The 14,709-nt window shown below is 46.2% G+C and overlaps 1 protein-coding gene across 2 annotated transcripts; it reads right to left on the bottom strand.

Moving 5' to 3' along the window:
* Nucleotides 1-3,402: 3,402 nt before the first annotated feature.
* On the bottom strand, nt 3,403-10,493 carry cxcl12b (chemokine (C-X-C motif) ligand 12b (stromal cell-derived factor 1)). Of its 2 annotated transcripts, none has more exons than XM_062545745.1 (4): nt 10,322-10,493; nt 8,064-8,181; nt 5,519-5,636; nt 3,403-3,990 (listed from the first exon to the last, which is right to left on the bottom strand). In XM_062545745.1, exons 1-3 carry the CDS (start codon nt 10,386-10,388, stop codon nt 5,546-5,548), a joined length of 276 nt encoding a protein of 91 aa, XP_062401729.1. In that variant the 5' UTR covers nt 10,389-10,493; the 3' UTR covers nt 3,403-3,990; nt 5,519-5,545. The 2 variants fall into 2 exon arrangements, with proteins under 2 accessions (XP_062401729.1, XP_062401721.1); XM_062545737.1 differs by having other exon boundaries at nt 5,550-5,636.
* Between the last annotated feature and the right edge of the window lie 4,216 nt (nt 10,494-14,709).

Below are 14,709 nucleotides of genomic sequence, written 5' to 3'. Positions count from 1 at the left end.
CGTGCCGTGTGTGTGTATCAGAGAGGGAATCGTTGCGCCACACTCCACCGGAGAGGAAATGGAGGGGACTCGGAGAGGAAATGTTCCAGGCGGCGCTTTGGAGGTCCGCGAGGAAAACAGACGTGTCGGCACCTTTCCGCTCGTGAGCCGCCGCGCCACAGAGGATGGGTGGACCGGCGAGATCGGCCCGGTCTGAACCTGATGAGTTTGGTGTTTGTGCTGAAACAGAGAAGCAACCTAGAACACCCCCCCTCCATCTCTCCCGATCACCCCTTCCTACATCTCATCCCTGCCTGATCTTCCACTAGTGTCCACATGTTTCCTATTAAACTCATATATGAATGGATCTCGCCGTCCAGTCAGTTCAGGATTGCAAGGACATGAGGGGGGGTGTAAGGAGGGAGGGGGGGGGGCAATCATGCTGGATTATCCCCCATTTCCACAGTTTAAATCACACAGGCAGGAGACTGTCTGGACTGATTAGATTTATTCTCTCCAGCGACTGCAGATGAGGTGCACCATCAGACAGTGAGGATATCTCTGAGAGGCCTGTGCTTTCGCTGCCTGCTTTATTAAAGTCATACAGGACTGTGCTCTCGCTGCCTACTTTATTAAAGTCGTGCAGGACTGTGCTTCAGGGGCTGAGGAGCTGAACGCACTGATGAGGAGTGGTAGGACGAGTTGGCCAACCATCAACTGTTACAGGGTTGAATTTCTGTGCGTCCTATGCAGACGTGGAGGAGGAGGGGGATCATGGGATTAATCGTTATTCCTGAAATGTTGCAGCAGCGTTTATGAGCATACATCTGTGCTCTGATTGGATAATGCTGAGCGTTGGTGTTGAATGTGTTTCAGTGTGGCTGTGTGAACTTCAACTCTGCGCTCCCCTGTAGTATTGGGGCTGACACCCCAATGTTCTAGTTCAGGTCCCCCGGTGCTGTGGACTCACACTGACCCTGAACAAATTACCGTATAAAACCTCAGGTATTAAAATCCTGGAACTCGTCGGTGGCTTACAATTGATATTATTGTTTCTGTCTTAAGGTTAAAAGCTTTGGGGCTGCCAATAGAGATTTTAAATGGACATGTCAGGATAAAGACTGAGATTGAATTTAACGGATAACCTGATGTTGTTAATTTAAAGGAAACCACAATTGCACTTTATGTCAACATGGTCCATTTCAAGAAGCCCGTGGCCATACTTTTTACAATATGCGAGCCCTCCTCATAAACTCCGAGGACCACGATTACATAGTGCTTCAGCTACATACTGTACACTTACATTGTTTTGACTACTGACTACACCCAGCCACTACTTACATTTTTGCCTTTTTGTGGTTTTGATAATCCTACTACACATACAAAATGTGCCATGGGGAGAAAGGAAATAAAGAAGCAAAATCATTTATATGTCAATTTATGAGTTTATTGAAAAAAGGGAGTGATTTCAAAACGTATGAAAATGCATTTCCGGTAACATGTAAAAGTACAGAGGCTGGAAACAATAAACAAACAAAAAAATAAACATGTACACAGTATACAGTAAGCTGCCTCACAGGGAAGAAGGACATTCTTCACATTGTTTGGGGAGAATAGCACCCAAATGAATATAAAAGTCAACAAATACATGTTTAGTCCACCGTGACATGCTGCTCTATTCAATTTCATACACAATTATTAGTGGAATGTACTGTGTGCTGGAACCTGCTTGAATGACAATTCATACATTGTCAAAGCATAATAGATCCTGCAAATTCTTCCATTAGTTACAAAAGCCAAATACTCTGTTTCATAATTTAATTTGCCAAAACTACCGTGACACACAAGGAAAGGCACTTAAAATGGCGTTTCCATTCTTTTTTGTCATTTCAAACTGACAGCTCGATTGGTCAAACCACCTCGGAACGGACCTCAGATTTTCCTGGATACAACAGCGAACAGAAAAATGGCAGCCAGGCTAATTGATGCCTCAGGTTGTGTCAAATTATTTTCTTTTCTTAAAGTCTGCATTGAAAAATGTGAGTTCACATTACATGAGCACAGCCTTCTCAACCCTCACCCAAACCCCCCTCTTTGTAGGAGCACGAGGGGCGAGGGCTGCACCTCGGGAGCTCTGGGCTCCGTCTCCTGTAGGCCGGCTCTTTTAATGGGACTTCAGTTTTTACAATGAAAAAATAACACTAAAGCCAAAACACACGCACACAGCAACTGAGAAGTACAATAGAAACACACATCAGTCAAGTGCTTATTGGAGTGGCTTGATTAGAAGCAGATGTTTGAGCGTATGTCTTAAACAATATTGTTCCCTGATTTTGCTCGGAGGTATTGCATCCACACATCATATTTTAACTCTGCAATCCAAAGGGAGTGGGAGGAAGGGGAGGAAGCGGTGGAAGAGGTGGGGGGGGGGACTCTGTAGCTGTGCCTTGTGAAATGACCAGGGCTTCAATGGAATTATCATCTAATTCAACCAGAACTACTAGCATGGAACTGTTTGCCCAGAATTCATCCAGCATGCTGCATGGGCCTGCTTTGCGTTTTCAGGTTTTTAGCCCCCTTCTGCGTTCCATGAAGGACCACTAGCCGAAGTGGATTTACCCCTTGCTAGAGAAATCAGTAAAGCCTGGCAACCAACTTGTGTGTGTCTACATAGTTTCTACAGTTTCCATGTGGAAGTCTGGTTAAAAAAAAAAGGTACAGAGGAAGGTCTGTTTTCCTATTCAGCTAACCTGAAACTTGATGGGAAATTGTAATTTCAGACAATATAATATTTTGCCCAAAGTAACTGACAGAAATAGGTTGAAATGTCTTGTGATAATAATACTGTGAAACGGAAATGTCTAAAATGCCTTCATAATGTGCTATAATTGTCTTAAAAGTTCTTATACAGATATGTATAGGAAAGGTGAGTATTGACTGCTTAGGCACTTAAGCGACTCAAGATGAGGACAGGGCAACAAGAACATCAAGACCCTAATCCCAAGACCAGAAGTGGGTTTTGATTTGGCGCAGAACACGACACGTTCTTCTCCGGCAGTGAGAATTGGAGCCTCGTCTTCCAGCTACTAGCGCTCTAAGTGAACATTCATCTGACAATTTCATATCGACTTCCTGTCATCGCCTCATCACAATCATAGTTTAACAGTCGGTGGGTCTCTGTCCATGTCTGTGTAACTTTATCTTGTAGAAACACTGAAGCATGGGGCGAAAGTTAGGGAGAGGAATGTCCATTTCACTCAGCATGTGGCTTAGGCCCTGCGCTTTTAGGACAAACTCAGTTAAACCTTAAATTGTTTAGGCCCACTGAGTAGCAAACAGAAGCCAGTTGGCTTGTAGTTTCCGGACGGGATTTTGTTGAGGTCTGTTGACTAACTCTACACTGATATCATAGGTTATTTTCCATTTTAACAGTAATCTAGGCCATTTGTGGGGGCCATAACATTTTCGGGGGTAGCCTACGACACGACAAAAGCAGAGTTCTAGTCCTCCCCTGCTCTGCGCACGCACGAGGCGGAATCAACTCGCGCCAAAGTACAACATTCTCGCCGCCAACTCCCTCTCACCATCAATCTTGAGCAGCTTAAGCCTATAGGTAATTTCACATCGCACTCAATACTCCACGAGTCAACATCGTCTTCTTAACTTTACTGTGATTTGCATTAATTTTAATGTAATATAATTGTCTCTTCAGCGCGCACGCATTAACTCATTCGCTCGCTCACTCACCCACATTCATACTTCTCTTAAAACCATACAAAACGACCACATTCACTCACATTATTACATCAGTATTTAAACATGTGTGATTACTCTCCATTGCTAATATACACGAAGAGAGAGGTGACTTGCTTGCAGAGTGAATCTGGCGAGGGTGAAGTGCTGTTTGTGCAAGCGATCCAGAGAGAAGGAGGAGGAGTGCGTGTATTCCATTTTCTTTAGAAAATCCCGTGCCAGACACTTTAACTTGAACGTTTCCTCGACTTCTTGATCCTGAAACAGAACAGATGGGGAGACATTAGTAGGTAAAACAATAAATACAATATGGGCAACATAATGTAGAAACAAATAGCCCTGTAAAACTGTAATATATAATTTTACTACCAGAGAGTCAACGAGAATAAAATGGATACAATTGGCTCTTATGAAGCATTCATTCTGAGCAATGCTCTCAAGCTAGACAGCGTTGGAATTATACTTATTAATTTAATTGCATAGTTTACATCCTTTTTAGGTTGATATAGAATGCTTGATAAGCGCTTTTTTTCTTAGGCTAATTGGTCTTATGCAAAATACTATTGTTACCTAGCCACTCTTTGTGCAGTGTTTTATGTCTCCCTCATGCTTAGCCAAGGCCTACTGTAGCCACGTAGCACCACATTGGTGGTGACATGTCAGGGGAGCGTCTTGTTTATTTCCAGATAGTTTTGGTCAGGAGTGTCTGTTTTTCACCACATCATTGTAGCAGTAGACACATCGCTGACGTAGACATAATGATGACCAGACGCAACATGAATTTTTATAAGCAGTGTTTACACTTTAACGGCCCCCACTTATTTAAGCTGCTCACCCAAGCACTCAAAAGGGACGTGTTTATGACTTACAGTCTGCAGTCCTGTAAAGAAGCGCCCGGATGCATGCTGTTTTACTACTACTTTAAGACCAATCTAAATAATTTTCTGAATCGAGGCTTTTAACTGTAACGAATTCCACAGAATGAAATTCCCCGAAATGACCTCGTCTCAACCCACTTTTACGTCGATTTTCTCCTGCTCTCCGCTGTCTGAAACAGTTGGAAAGCCTTGAACAATACATTCTAATCAATCCATACCACAAATTAAGTCATGTATTGAAAATGTAAGTTCAGTCACAATCCCTGCCTGATCCATCACGCTGCGTTTTAGACCAGGTGATTAACATGCTTCAGCTAAATTGTTCGCCTGAGTGCGAAACACGATTGGGAGCCGTATTTCTCTGTCACGGCAGCTTTTATGGAAACCAGCGCACGGCGTTTGCTGCAGTCCAGCAGCTGTTTATACAAGCGAACACTGCTGCACCGTGTCCACTCCCGTCCCTACTGAATAAGCTAGCAATGAACTGTGCGACACGAGGGAAAACAGAACGGCCGTTTTAATTAAAGAAAACAAACTGAATATGATATAAACTATGGAATTCTCAGAGTTACAGTATATGCTACACATGTGATAAAGAGATAAACGGATATTGATTTGACTCGGTTCCAGCGTGACGGGGTTTTTTTTTTTAGGGAGAAGGGGATGCTTTTTTTGCTATGTGAGTAGAGAAACAAGGAACTTGAAATACTAAGGAAAATTCTTAAAGCCTGTTTTAATGTGTCAAAAAGTACTCAATGGTCTGTTTTGCAAGTGATCTTGCATTTCACACTTGCCAGACCACAAACTTGAGATTTTGGGTAATTAGAAAAAAAAATCTCTGAATTATTCACATGAAAACAGGACTGTATCTCATTCCTTGTTTCTCTGTTACCTTTGTCTTTTCTTACTTGTCCAAATGGGAAGGACTTTTCTCCTTACTTGTTAATGGCATTCCTCAGATACTGCTGGAGCCATTTGGTCTTGGGGTTTATGCAGACCTCCCGGTCGCTGTTCTTGAGCTTGGCACTGAGGAGGGAGAAGAGAAGTGAGTGAGTGCGTGAGTAAGTGAGTGAAAGACAGAAAGAGAGAGAGAAAAAGAACATTCATTTCATTCTTTGAAAAAACGAGAGGGTATTTATTTTTCCATATCCGCACGCCATCGCTGCAATGTGATCTTATCAGATCATGTGCATTGTTTCAGCATGGGGTTCATGTCATGCTGCATTGCATTGTGTCCACATTGTATTATATTCCCCTCATGCACTTTCATAAATTCAATCATGTCTGTTACTGTACAATAACATTGATAAAGAAGTACATTCATAACTCTGCATTTAAACTATATTGACTATGAAGACCTGCCATGTGTAACATACAGTATGACCTCCTTGGTCTGTGTTATATATGTGTTTTGGGATGTTGGATTATTGTGTTTCTGGTTGCCGTGAGCAAGGAAGGAATGTTTTTCTCTAAATTGACCGCACTGTTCTTGGAGCATAACCCCTCATCAGTGCTTGGCCTGAGGACCAGAATTGCCTGGCAGCCACCTCCCGACCTGCTAGTCATCAGTAGCGAGCCAACCCACCCACAGGCCTCCAGCCCAGCCCTGCGCTACTTCTTCTTCTTCTCCGTAGCCCTGACACCGATAGGGCGATGCTCCGGGCATAAGGGAGACGCAGGGGGCCTGGCAGGCCACCCCGGGCGTGTAAAATGAAACACATCCATTTCTCTCCAGAGGCAAATGACGAGCTCCTCTCTCCCTCCCTCCCTCCCTCGCTCATTTGGACCGGAGCCTTTCCGTCGACCAAATGGTCCAGAGATGAAAGGCGCAGGCCAGGGGAGCAATCAGCTCCTTATCCAGCCAGATCAGCCCATAAAGCTCTAAGTCAAATAGAAGGCGTAAGGGGATCTTTTGTTTGCGTGTGGCTTTTTTTTTTCTCTCTGCTTATTTTCTTTGTTGGGTAGCGAGGGGATGCTCTTTATTTTTCCAGCTTATTTGGACAGCTAATCTGGTCAGGGATTTGGAGGGCTTTTTTTCCCTTCCCTGGCTAAGTTAATGTTTTGTTTTTGATGTGTTCACAACCCGACCCATCTACCCCTCCACCCCTCCGTCCTCTCCTCCTTCACCTCCTCCCTCTCTTCCTCCATCCCCCTTTCTCCTGTTTTATCTGTCTCACCCCAAACACCAGTCTAATTGACTTGGCTTGGTGTGGTGCTGCTGGCCTGGGTGAGAGCCAGCAGGTAGTAATTACTTCACGGGTAAATGCCAACGGCAAACGGAGGGGAGCGAGCGCTCCACAGGAAAGGGGTCAGTTTGTTTGGGTGGCGGAGGTGACGGACTCAGGGGTGGGAATTTGGGGGGGAGGGGGGGGGGGGTTGAAGAGCCCTGGGCAGTTGTGGACGATGGTGGAGGGGGGGGGGGGGGGGGGGGGGGTGTATCGTTGTCAGCTATCTTGAATCTGACCCGAGGAGAGATATCACAGTCGGGGTGAGAGATGCGCGCCGGGGGCCTAGGGCTCCCCGCTGTTCCTGGAGGGCTTCTCTCTCTCTTTCTCTCTCTCTCTCTCTCTCTCTCTCTCTCTCTTGCTCTCTCGTTCAAAGGGCAGCGCGAATGTGGCCCCGTCTTGCCAACTTGGCCGCGGCTGACCTTGTGTCTTGGCGTAACCCGCGGCGGCCTGGCTTTCTTTAATTGGCTTCTTGACCCCCCCTGACCCCCTCTCTCTGACTTTCACAGCTCTGTTTGGGAGTCCCACACCAATGGGCCGTCTAATGCCTTCCAGACGGCCAGGGCCCGGCCCGGCCAGATGGGCTCTGATAAGATGAAGGGCGGCAGAAGGGGATGCCAGAAACACACAGGTAATCACTCTGACCTCTGGACAATTAGAGTTTCCTACCGAAAACAAAAAACCCTCAAATTCCCTCTTTCTTGTTCTCTATCTCTCTGTTCTTGCATTTTTTCCCTTCTCTCTCGCTATCTTTCTCTCTCCCCCTCTCTCATGCACTTACACACTCACTCGCACACACACACACACACACTCCTTTCTTCCTCTCCCAATCAACTCATGTTTTTTTTTTGCATCAGTTTCCATTGTGCTTGTTTGCAGTCCATCACATCCATCTACGCAGTCAATAGCACCTCAGACCCACGTCCTCAGCCCCTTATCTGACCAATCAGCTGCCTCCACCCCAGCCAACAGGTACAATGCCTCCTTCACCACCACCGCCGCCCTCCAGACACATACACCATCTCACCCGTATCACCTGCCCTCGGGGATGATCACACGGCAATCTCAACATCCATCCCCATCACGTAGAGATCTAATCCTAACTCAATGAGGTGTAACTCTACGTGTGTGTGTGTGTGTGTGTGTGTGTGGATGTGTGAAGTGTAGTGGTGTGTAGTGGGGTGTGTGTGAGTGCGGATGTGGATGCGGGTGTCTCCTGCTCACTCACATGACTTGGAAGGGGCAGTTGGGCGTGTGGAGGAACTTGATCTCGCGGATGCTGCGCTGGGGCACCGTGCTGAGGGTGGAGCGGCACCAACAGCGCTCCACCAGGCTGATGGGCTTGGCTGATGGAGAGAACAGAGAGAGGGAGAGGGAGGGATGGAGAGAGAAGAAATAGAGAGATGAGATATAAATGTATTAGAGGGGAAAAGGGAAGGGAAAAGAAAGAGTGAGAAAACAGAGAATTGGGAAAGAGAAGGGAAAGAATAACATTAGCTTTGAATGTGATGTGCTGTGGGGGGAAATGTTTCAAAAGTGCATCAACCATTATTTGTCGCACTCTATATAGCACAGTATGCATTATCAGATGCATAATACATTTTATGCATTATTTGGCGATAAATAGAATAGCACAGCAGTTCAGCATTGCTGAAAATATCTTGCACAATTCAGGAGATAGAGAGGCTATCTGTGGTGAGAGCATTGACTGGGGATTCATTAATTTTGTGGCGTTTCTCACAAAAAGCCAAGAGATAATTAAAAAGAGATTAGCTGGACACTTTTGGTCAGTTTCCCCCCCTCCCCTTGCGTGGTGCTTTCACGGCCCTTTTCCCTCTCAGTGTGCTGAAAGCAACCTTTCTCTCCTGAAGGACACTCCGCGTAAGCCGCTTCAGGCCTTTCCTATCTCTCTCTCCCTTCCTCCCTCGGAGTATCCTCTGGGGCGGTCAGCGCAGATGGACCGACGTTTGGCACGAAGCGGCTGAAGGACATTCTTTCGTTAGAAAGCCGACGTTGTCCCGGCACCGCCGCTGACACCTTCATTTAACATGAAGCGGTCTGGTGGTCAGCCCCAGTGATGAACCACATTCGCCACCAATTTGTTTTCCATTTAACATCCGTCTTTTGTTTAACACGATACCGACAAGCTCAAAAAGATAAGCCACAAATCCTGTGTGAATGGCCCCAATTCAACAGTTTCAGCGGCACCAGCAAGAAACACTTTTAATTGCACCTCTAAATGTAAGCTGTCTCTTGCCTCCAAACAGAAACTCCCATCCACAGCCGGTTACAGGATTGTTAGAATTTTTTCCAAAGTGCTTAAGGAAGTGCCCATCTCGGGGGCACATCTAAATCAACTCCTCTATCACATAATCTGCCCCCATTAGCATGTAAAAGCCCAGATGATCGGGGCTCCTGCAGTGGAGTCTGCCAAAAGTGAACATCGCGCCTTCTTTTGTTTATCCCCACCCAATTAGAGGCTAATTGAAAGAAAGTGAGCGGAGAGAGGTAAACGGCCACACATTAAAGGGACAATAGGGGCCACTTGGTGACTGAAACAACACAGGCTTTTCGCATAACACAACAAACTCTTTTGGCTCACCGCGACACCTCCCATAGGCTCAGGGCTTAAGATTCAGCAGGTTTTGTTTCGCCAAATGTCAAACCGTGGAAACATGTGGAGACACGTCCAGTTGATTCTTAAATCAACATTAAATTACTGCAGTGCAAAATTAAATTACATTTTGTTTCAAGAAAGAAAACATGGTATGTTCACAATTTCACACCCCAGAGGAAGATAACAAATGATTCTAATTACATGAAAACCTGTCTCTGTTATAGATACCTCAGATGAATGGAAAAAAATATACAGTAGATACCTCAGTAATGGAAAAAATAAGAACTCTTATACTACTACTACTCTTATACTGATAAACTGAATTCAAATCTATTTTATGCAATTAAATAGCACAAAGCTTTCACAGGCAGCCCATCTGTAACTCTAGACTGTCACTATCGTCCAACTGCCTCTACAGAGACCACATGTGTGCATAAAGAGGTACCACCACAGACCTGTAAATTAAAACCACAGCCATCCTCAAAAGTCACATCTATCCCAAAACCACCTCATTAAATAAATACAAAAACGAAATGCCAAACAGAAATGCCAAACAGCTTCACGAGTTGCCACTATAACGCACAGCATTGGCATTCTCATCCGCAGCTGCCCTGGAGAACAGCCATAACCTTGTGCAGTTGTAGCTAAAGTTACACAGAGAGCATAACCTGTTACCTCATGCTTCCCTATGCTTTTCAGAACCCAGCGGAAAAACCCTACGGATTATTTCCTCTCAAATCCAATGTCACAGAGAGCAGAGAGCAGAGACAACAGTGGCATCCGCGGGAAGGCACGAATCGTCCCCAGATTCCCCAGCAAACCGCCACATCAAAAGGCTTTCAAAACTCCCGGGAGGAGAGCAGACTTACCGTCAGAGCTGGGTAAGTGCAGAGCCACCGTCAGAAGCGCCAGCACTGCCAGAATTTTGACATCCATGATGAGCGAGTCTGTGTGTGTGTCTGTGTCTGCGTAGGCTCCTGCGGGCGTGAGAGTGTGTGTGTGTGTGTCTAGCGGTAGTGTGTGGGTAGATTCCAGGGCACACTGAGCCACGGTGGAGCTCTGCAGAGTGTTAAATGCGAGGAGAGCTGGCGGGGAGCGACTCCCACTTTCTCAGGAAAGGGGTGGAGGGAGGGAGGGAGGGAGAGAGGGACGGGGGAGGGGGGAGGGGGAAGGGGGGAGGACCCTCAATGACCAGACTGCAGCTTGTCTTTCTCACTTTCTCTCTCCCTCTCTATCTCTCTGTCACTTTCTCAATCTCCCTCTCTCTTTCTCTCCCTCTTGCTCTTTCAATCGGTCTCTGTTGCCCTCTATATTTCCCTCTCTGTCTCTGTCACTCTCTTTTTCTTCTTAAACTTCATCTCTCCTCTCCTGTTCTCTATGCAGACTCCATTCACCCCCTCTTGTTCATGCTCTCCTTTATCTCTCTCTCTCTCACACACACACTCTCTTTCTCTCACTCTCTTGTTTGACTTCTCTCCATCCCTCAGCGGTGTCCCTCTTTCCTCTCTGTGAAACTTCATCTGTTCTTCCTCGTCTGTTCTCCGTCTCCTGTGCTCTCTGATCCCCCTCTCCCTCTCTCCCTCTCTTGTCTCGTTCACCGCGGCCCCTCCAGACCCCGAGCACTCCCGCTGTTCAGCTCCATATTGTTGTGCTCCGGCCAAACGACTTGTTATTGTTTATCCGCTCTGTTGTGCTCTGTTGACTTTCAATTATCTGCCACTGCTCTCTATCTTCCTGTCCCCACTCACACTCTCTTTCTCTCCTCTGTCTCTCCCCCGAGTCTCCCTCTCTTTCTCCCCCTTTTCTTTCTCGACGCGGAGCAGATGTACGCGTCTTTTCTCTTCCACCGAGTCCTCTGTTCCCTCCATCCCCCGTGGCCTTTCCCTCCGTCTCTCCCCGTGTTCTGATCTAATTGCCCCGCTCGCCGCACAAAAGCTTCAGAGTCCTCCTGTCACATATCTAATTCACAGACCACGTTCCCTGCAGAGTTTTGCTGGCGAGCAGGAAAGCTTCTATATCGCACGGCTGATAAACTCAAGAGAAACTTCGCCTCATCTCCCTCCTGTTAGCTATACGTGTCTACATGTCTCGGTAATGAAATAAGCAACGTCTCAAACAGGTGAGGGAATTGGGCCAATCCACGGGGAGACGATCTTTGTTCTTTTCAATGCGTTTTCTCAAACAATTAGCAGCCCTCTTTGACACCAGAACTTTCCGTGAGCACGTCCAATTTAATCTGGCACCGCGATGGGACTGGTTAGGAGGAACCTTTCCGAGACATTTAACAGAACGCAGATGTTTGATTTTGAGATTGATGTTTGTTTTTCTCTCTCCAAGAACCAAACAGAGAAATGAAATAGAGAGAGACGGGAACAGGGAACAGGGAACAGGGAACAGAGAATAGAGAGAGATAAAGAGGAACGTACACAGAAGTTAAAGAAACCGGCTCTCAGAAGAGAAAAAGAAGGAGGGAAGTCCAATGGAAAGATACTGACAAACTGACAGACAGACAGAAAGTGGGAGTACTCTTACAAAGGCATAGGGAGAGAAAGAATACAACAACAAATTTAGACAGAGACCAACACAGTATGAGATAGACAGACAGACAGACAGACAGACAGACAGGCAGACAGAGAGTGGGAAAGTGGGAGATATTCATACAAAGGCACAGGGATAGAACAATTTAGACAGAGACCAACACAGTATGAAACAGGCAGACAGACAGACATACAGGTAGGTAGACAGGCAGACAGACAGACAGGCAGACAAACAGGTAGACAAGCAGGCAGACAGACCAAGGTGTCTATAAAGCAGCGGTGAGCTGCCCCACTGCTGGTGCAGTGTAGTCCCTGGGGAGCGCAGGCGCTGTCTGTGTTTAACGAGCGCAGCGCTGTGCTGTGCCGTGCCGTGCCGCACCTCTGGCTGGACGCGCAGGAGGAACACGGGACTCCTTAGCAGCCCGTAAAGCTGCGCGGGCCTGAGCACCAGCCAAATCACCACCAGCAGGCCAATTTAGCTGCTTTAGAGGTGTTACAACCTACGAGAGCCAGGGATAAAACGTCACGTCACGAGAGAAATGGCTGTGGGGGAATTTTCTGATGTTTCTTTTTTTAATTATGTTGGGAGTGACTGCTATCGCTGATTGTACAAAGGTATGAACAAGTTATTGAACTGGAGAGAGTTGGAGAGTTTCATGTGTTTACTACTTTGCATGAGGATTTTATGTATTTGTTTTTTTTTTCTGGTTCGTAGCTCACTAGGATACAGCATTGCACAAGCTCTCTGAGTTTGATGCAACTTTTAGGAAGGACTGGATTCAATTTAAAAAGTACATTTCGTATTCGTTCTCAACTGACCCCCTCGCCCCCCACCCTCCCTGTTTTGGTCAGTGTGTTTGGTGTCGTTCTGTGGTCTGGAATAGGACTTAACATTGTCAGGTCAAAGCTGAGGGTCCGCGTAGTAAATCGTGGCGGAGGTCCCACTCCTCCAGGGCTAGTTAGGAGGAGGAGGAGAGGTGAGGGGTGAGGGGCCGGCGGGTGATGGGTGATGGAGTGAGCTCGCCGCTGAAAGTCCCTTTCTGCGCTACTCTTGACCCGGGTGACAACGCTGCCACTCGCATCCCCCATAATGCCGCAGGGCGGCGTTTTCATGTCACGGTGTCAGGTTTCAGCCAGACCCCGCTGCGCCCCCTTTGTTCTCCCACTTGCCTGGAATGGACACGGCGCTGGACTCAGCTGTGCGTCGGGTGAGCTTAATTGGCCCGTTTTTTTTATCCTTTATGGTTTTCCACAACCCACAAAAAGCACATTTCCTGACATTGCGCAGGATTTTTTCTTCCGAACCGTAAAAGAAAATAAACAGAATGAAAACACAATGCCTTGGAGGAACCACAGACAAGTGAAGACACTGAAAAACTTAAACATTTGAAATAAAATGTGGCCCATTGAAATCATCGAATAATCAGCTTCCATTATCACGTTCAGTTCAATAAAATTCAATACACTGGAAATCAACAGCTTGGTACAAATAATTTTTTTCACCCACTTAAACCTATTACTTTATTAGTCGTACAGATGATCAAATTTATTGCACATTTTTCTTGGTTCTCTCCCCCACAATTGCAGCTGGATTTCATAGCGTAGCAGTTAGAATTTGATCGTAAACAGACGAGGCGCAGAACAATTCCCTAGTACTGGACTTTGTTTTGGCTAAATACACAAAGGAAAGCAAACACAAATGAAAAGTTTGTTCAGCACCCCTCCTGTGAGGGTCAGACCCGAGGTTCTCGTCGCCGCCGCCATCGCCATCGCGCAGGCAACGATTTCTCCAGCCGGTCACTGGGGAAGGGACCCCTGTGTGGCCTTATCCACTGCTGTCCTATCCGTCAGCCCTGACCCCATCAGGTACCCCACGACTGGTTTCCTACTTACTACACAACGCTACAACACAGGAAACAACCAGACCTGCTAGTGTGAAGACTTTGAAGAATTTACGGCACTGTGGTCAGTGTAAACTGTATTTTATATGTGCCTTATACATACATTTTACTTACTTACTTACTTACTCATTTTTTGTCAGTACTGTTGATTTCTTGAACTAAATATATCATACTTGACCTTTTTAAAATAAGAATGTATAGAAAATTCTTCATCCACAATATATCCATCTATGGTCTGTGTGAAACTTGTAATGCCTGAACTTAGCAGGGAATGGTTATTTATCCTAATATGTTTTGCATCGGAGTTAATGTGAATAGCTCACTATTTGTTTAAAGAGGAATTTTCTTAAATAGCCTATTTCCGTGTGTAAAGTCTGCGGTCATTTCCATACATTTAAGTGGAAACCCATTGTATACCTTTTCTTTCATCCCGTGGAAAATAAATCCCATTTCTCTTTCCTCTTTTTCCCGAGGTGATGACAGACCGGTTATTTAACCATGCCCACAACCCAGCGACAGAAGCCAAGTTATTTATCCAGTGTCATAATTAACGTTAAATACAAATACATCAGGCTGATTGGCCCTCTCCGCGGCCCGCCATTAGCAAGGCAATAAAATCACAAGCGGACTTGGAACAATAAACATCTCCAAAGTGGGCAGCATTTTGAAGTGGATACGGGCACCATCGCCACGGGCACGGTGTTCCAATTACCGCCCTCCCCCATATGCGTATCACAAGCAGGTGTGTCGCTGCACTCTTGCCCAGCCGCACAAACTACTCCACAGCATGATCCAAAACTCCCATTAGCTCCCATGCAT

Source organism: Sardina pilchardus, chromosome 1 (assembly GCF_963854185.1).
Source record: "Sardina pilchardus chromosome 1, fSarPil1.1, whole genome shotgun sequence".
Lineage (NCBI taxonomy): Eukaryota > Metazoa > Chordata > Actinopteri > Clupeiformes > Clupeidae > Sardina > Sardina pilchardus.
The sequence above is the reverse complement of the archived record's forward strand: the minus strand, read 5'-3'. Positions and strand labels throughout refer to the sequence as shown.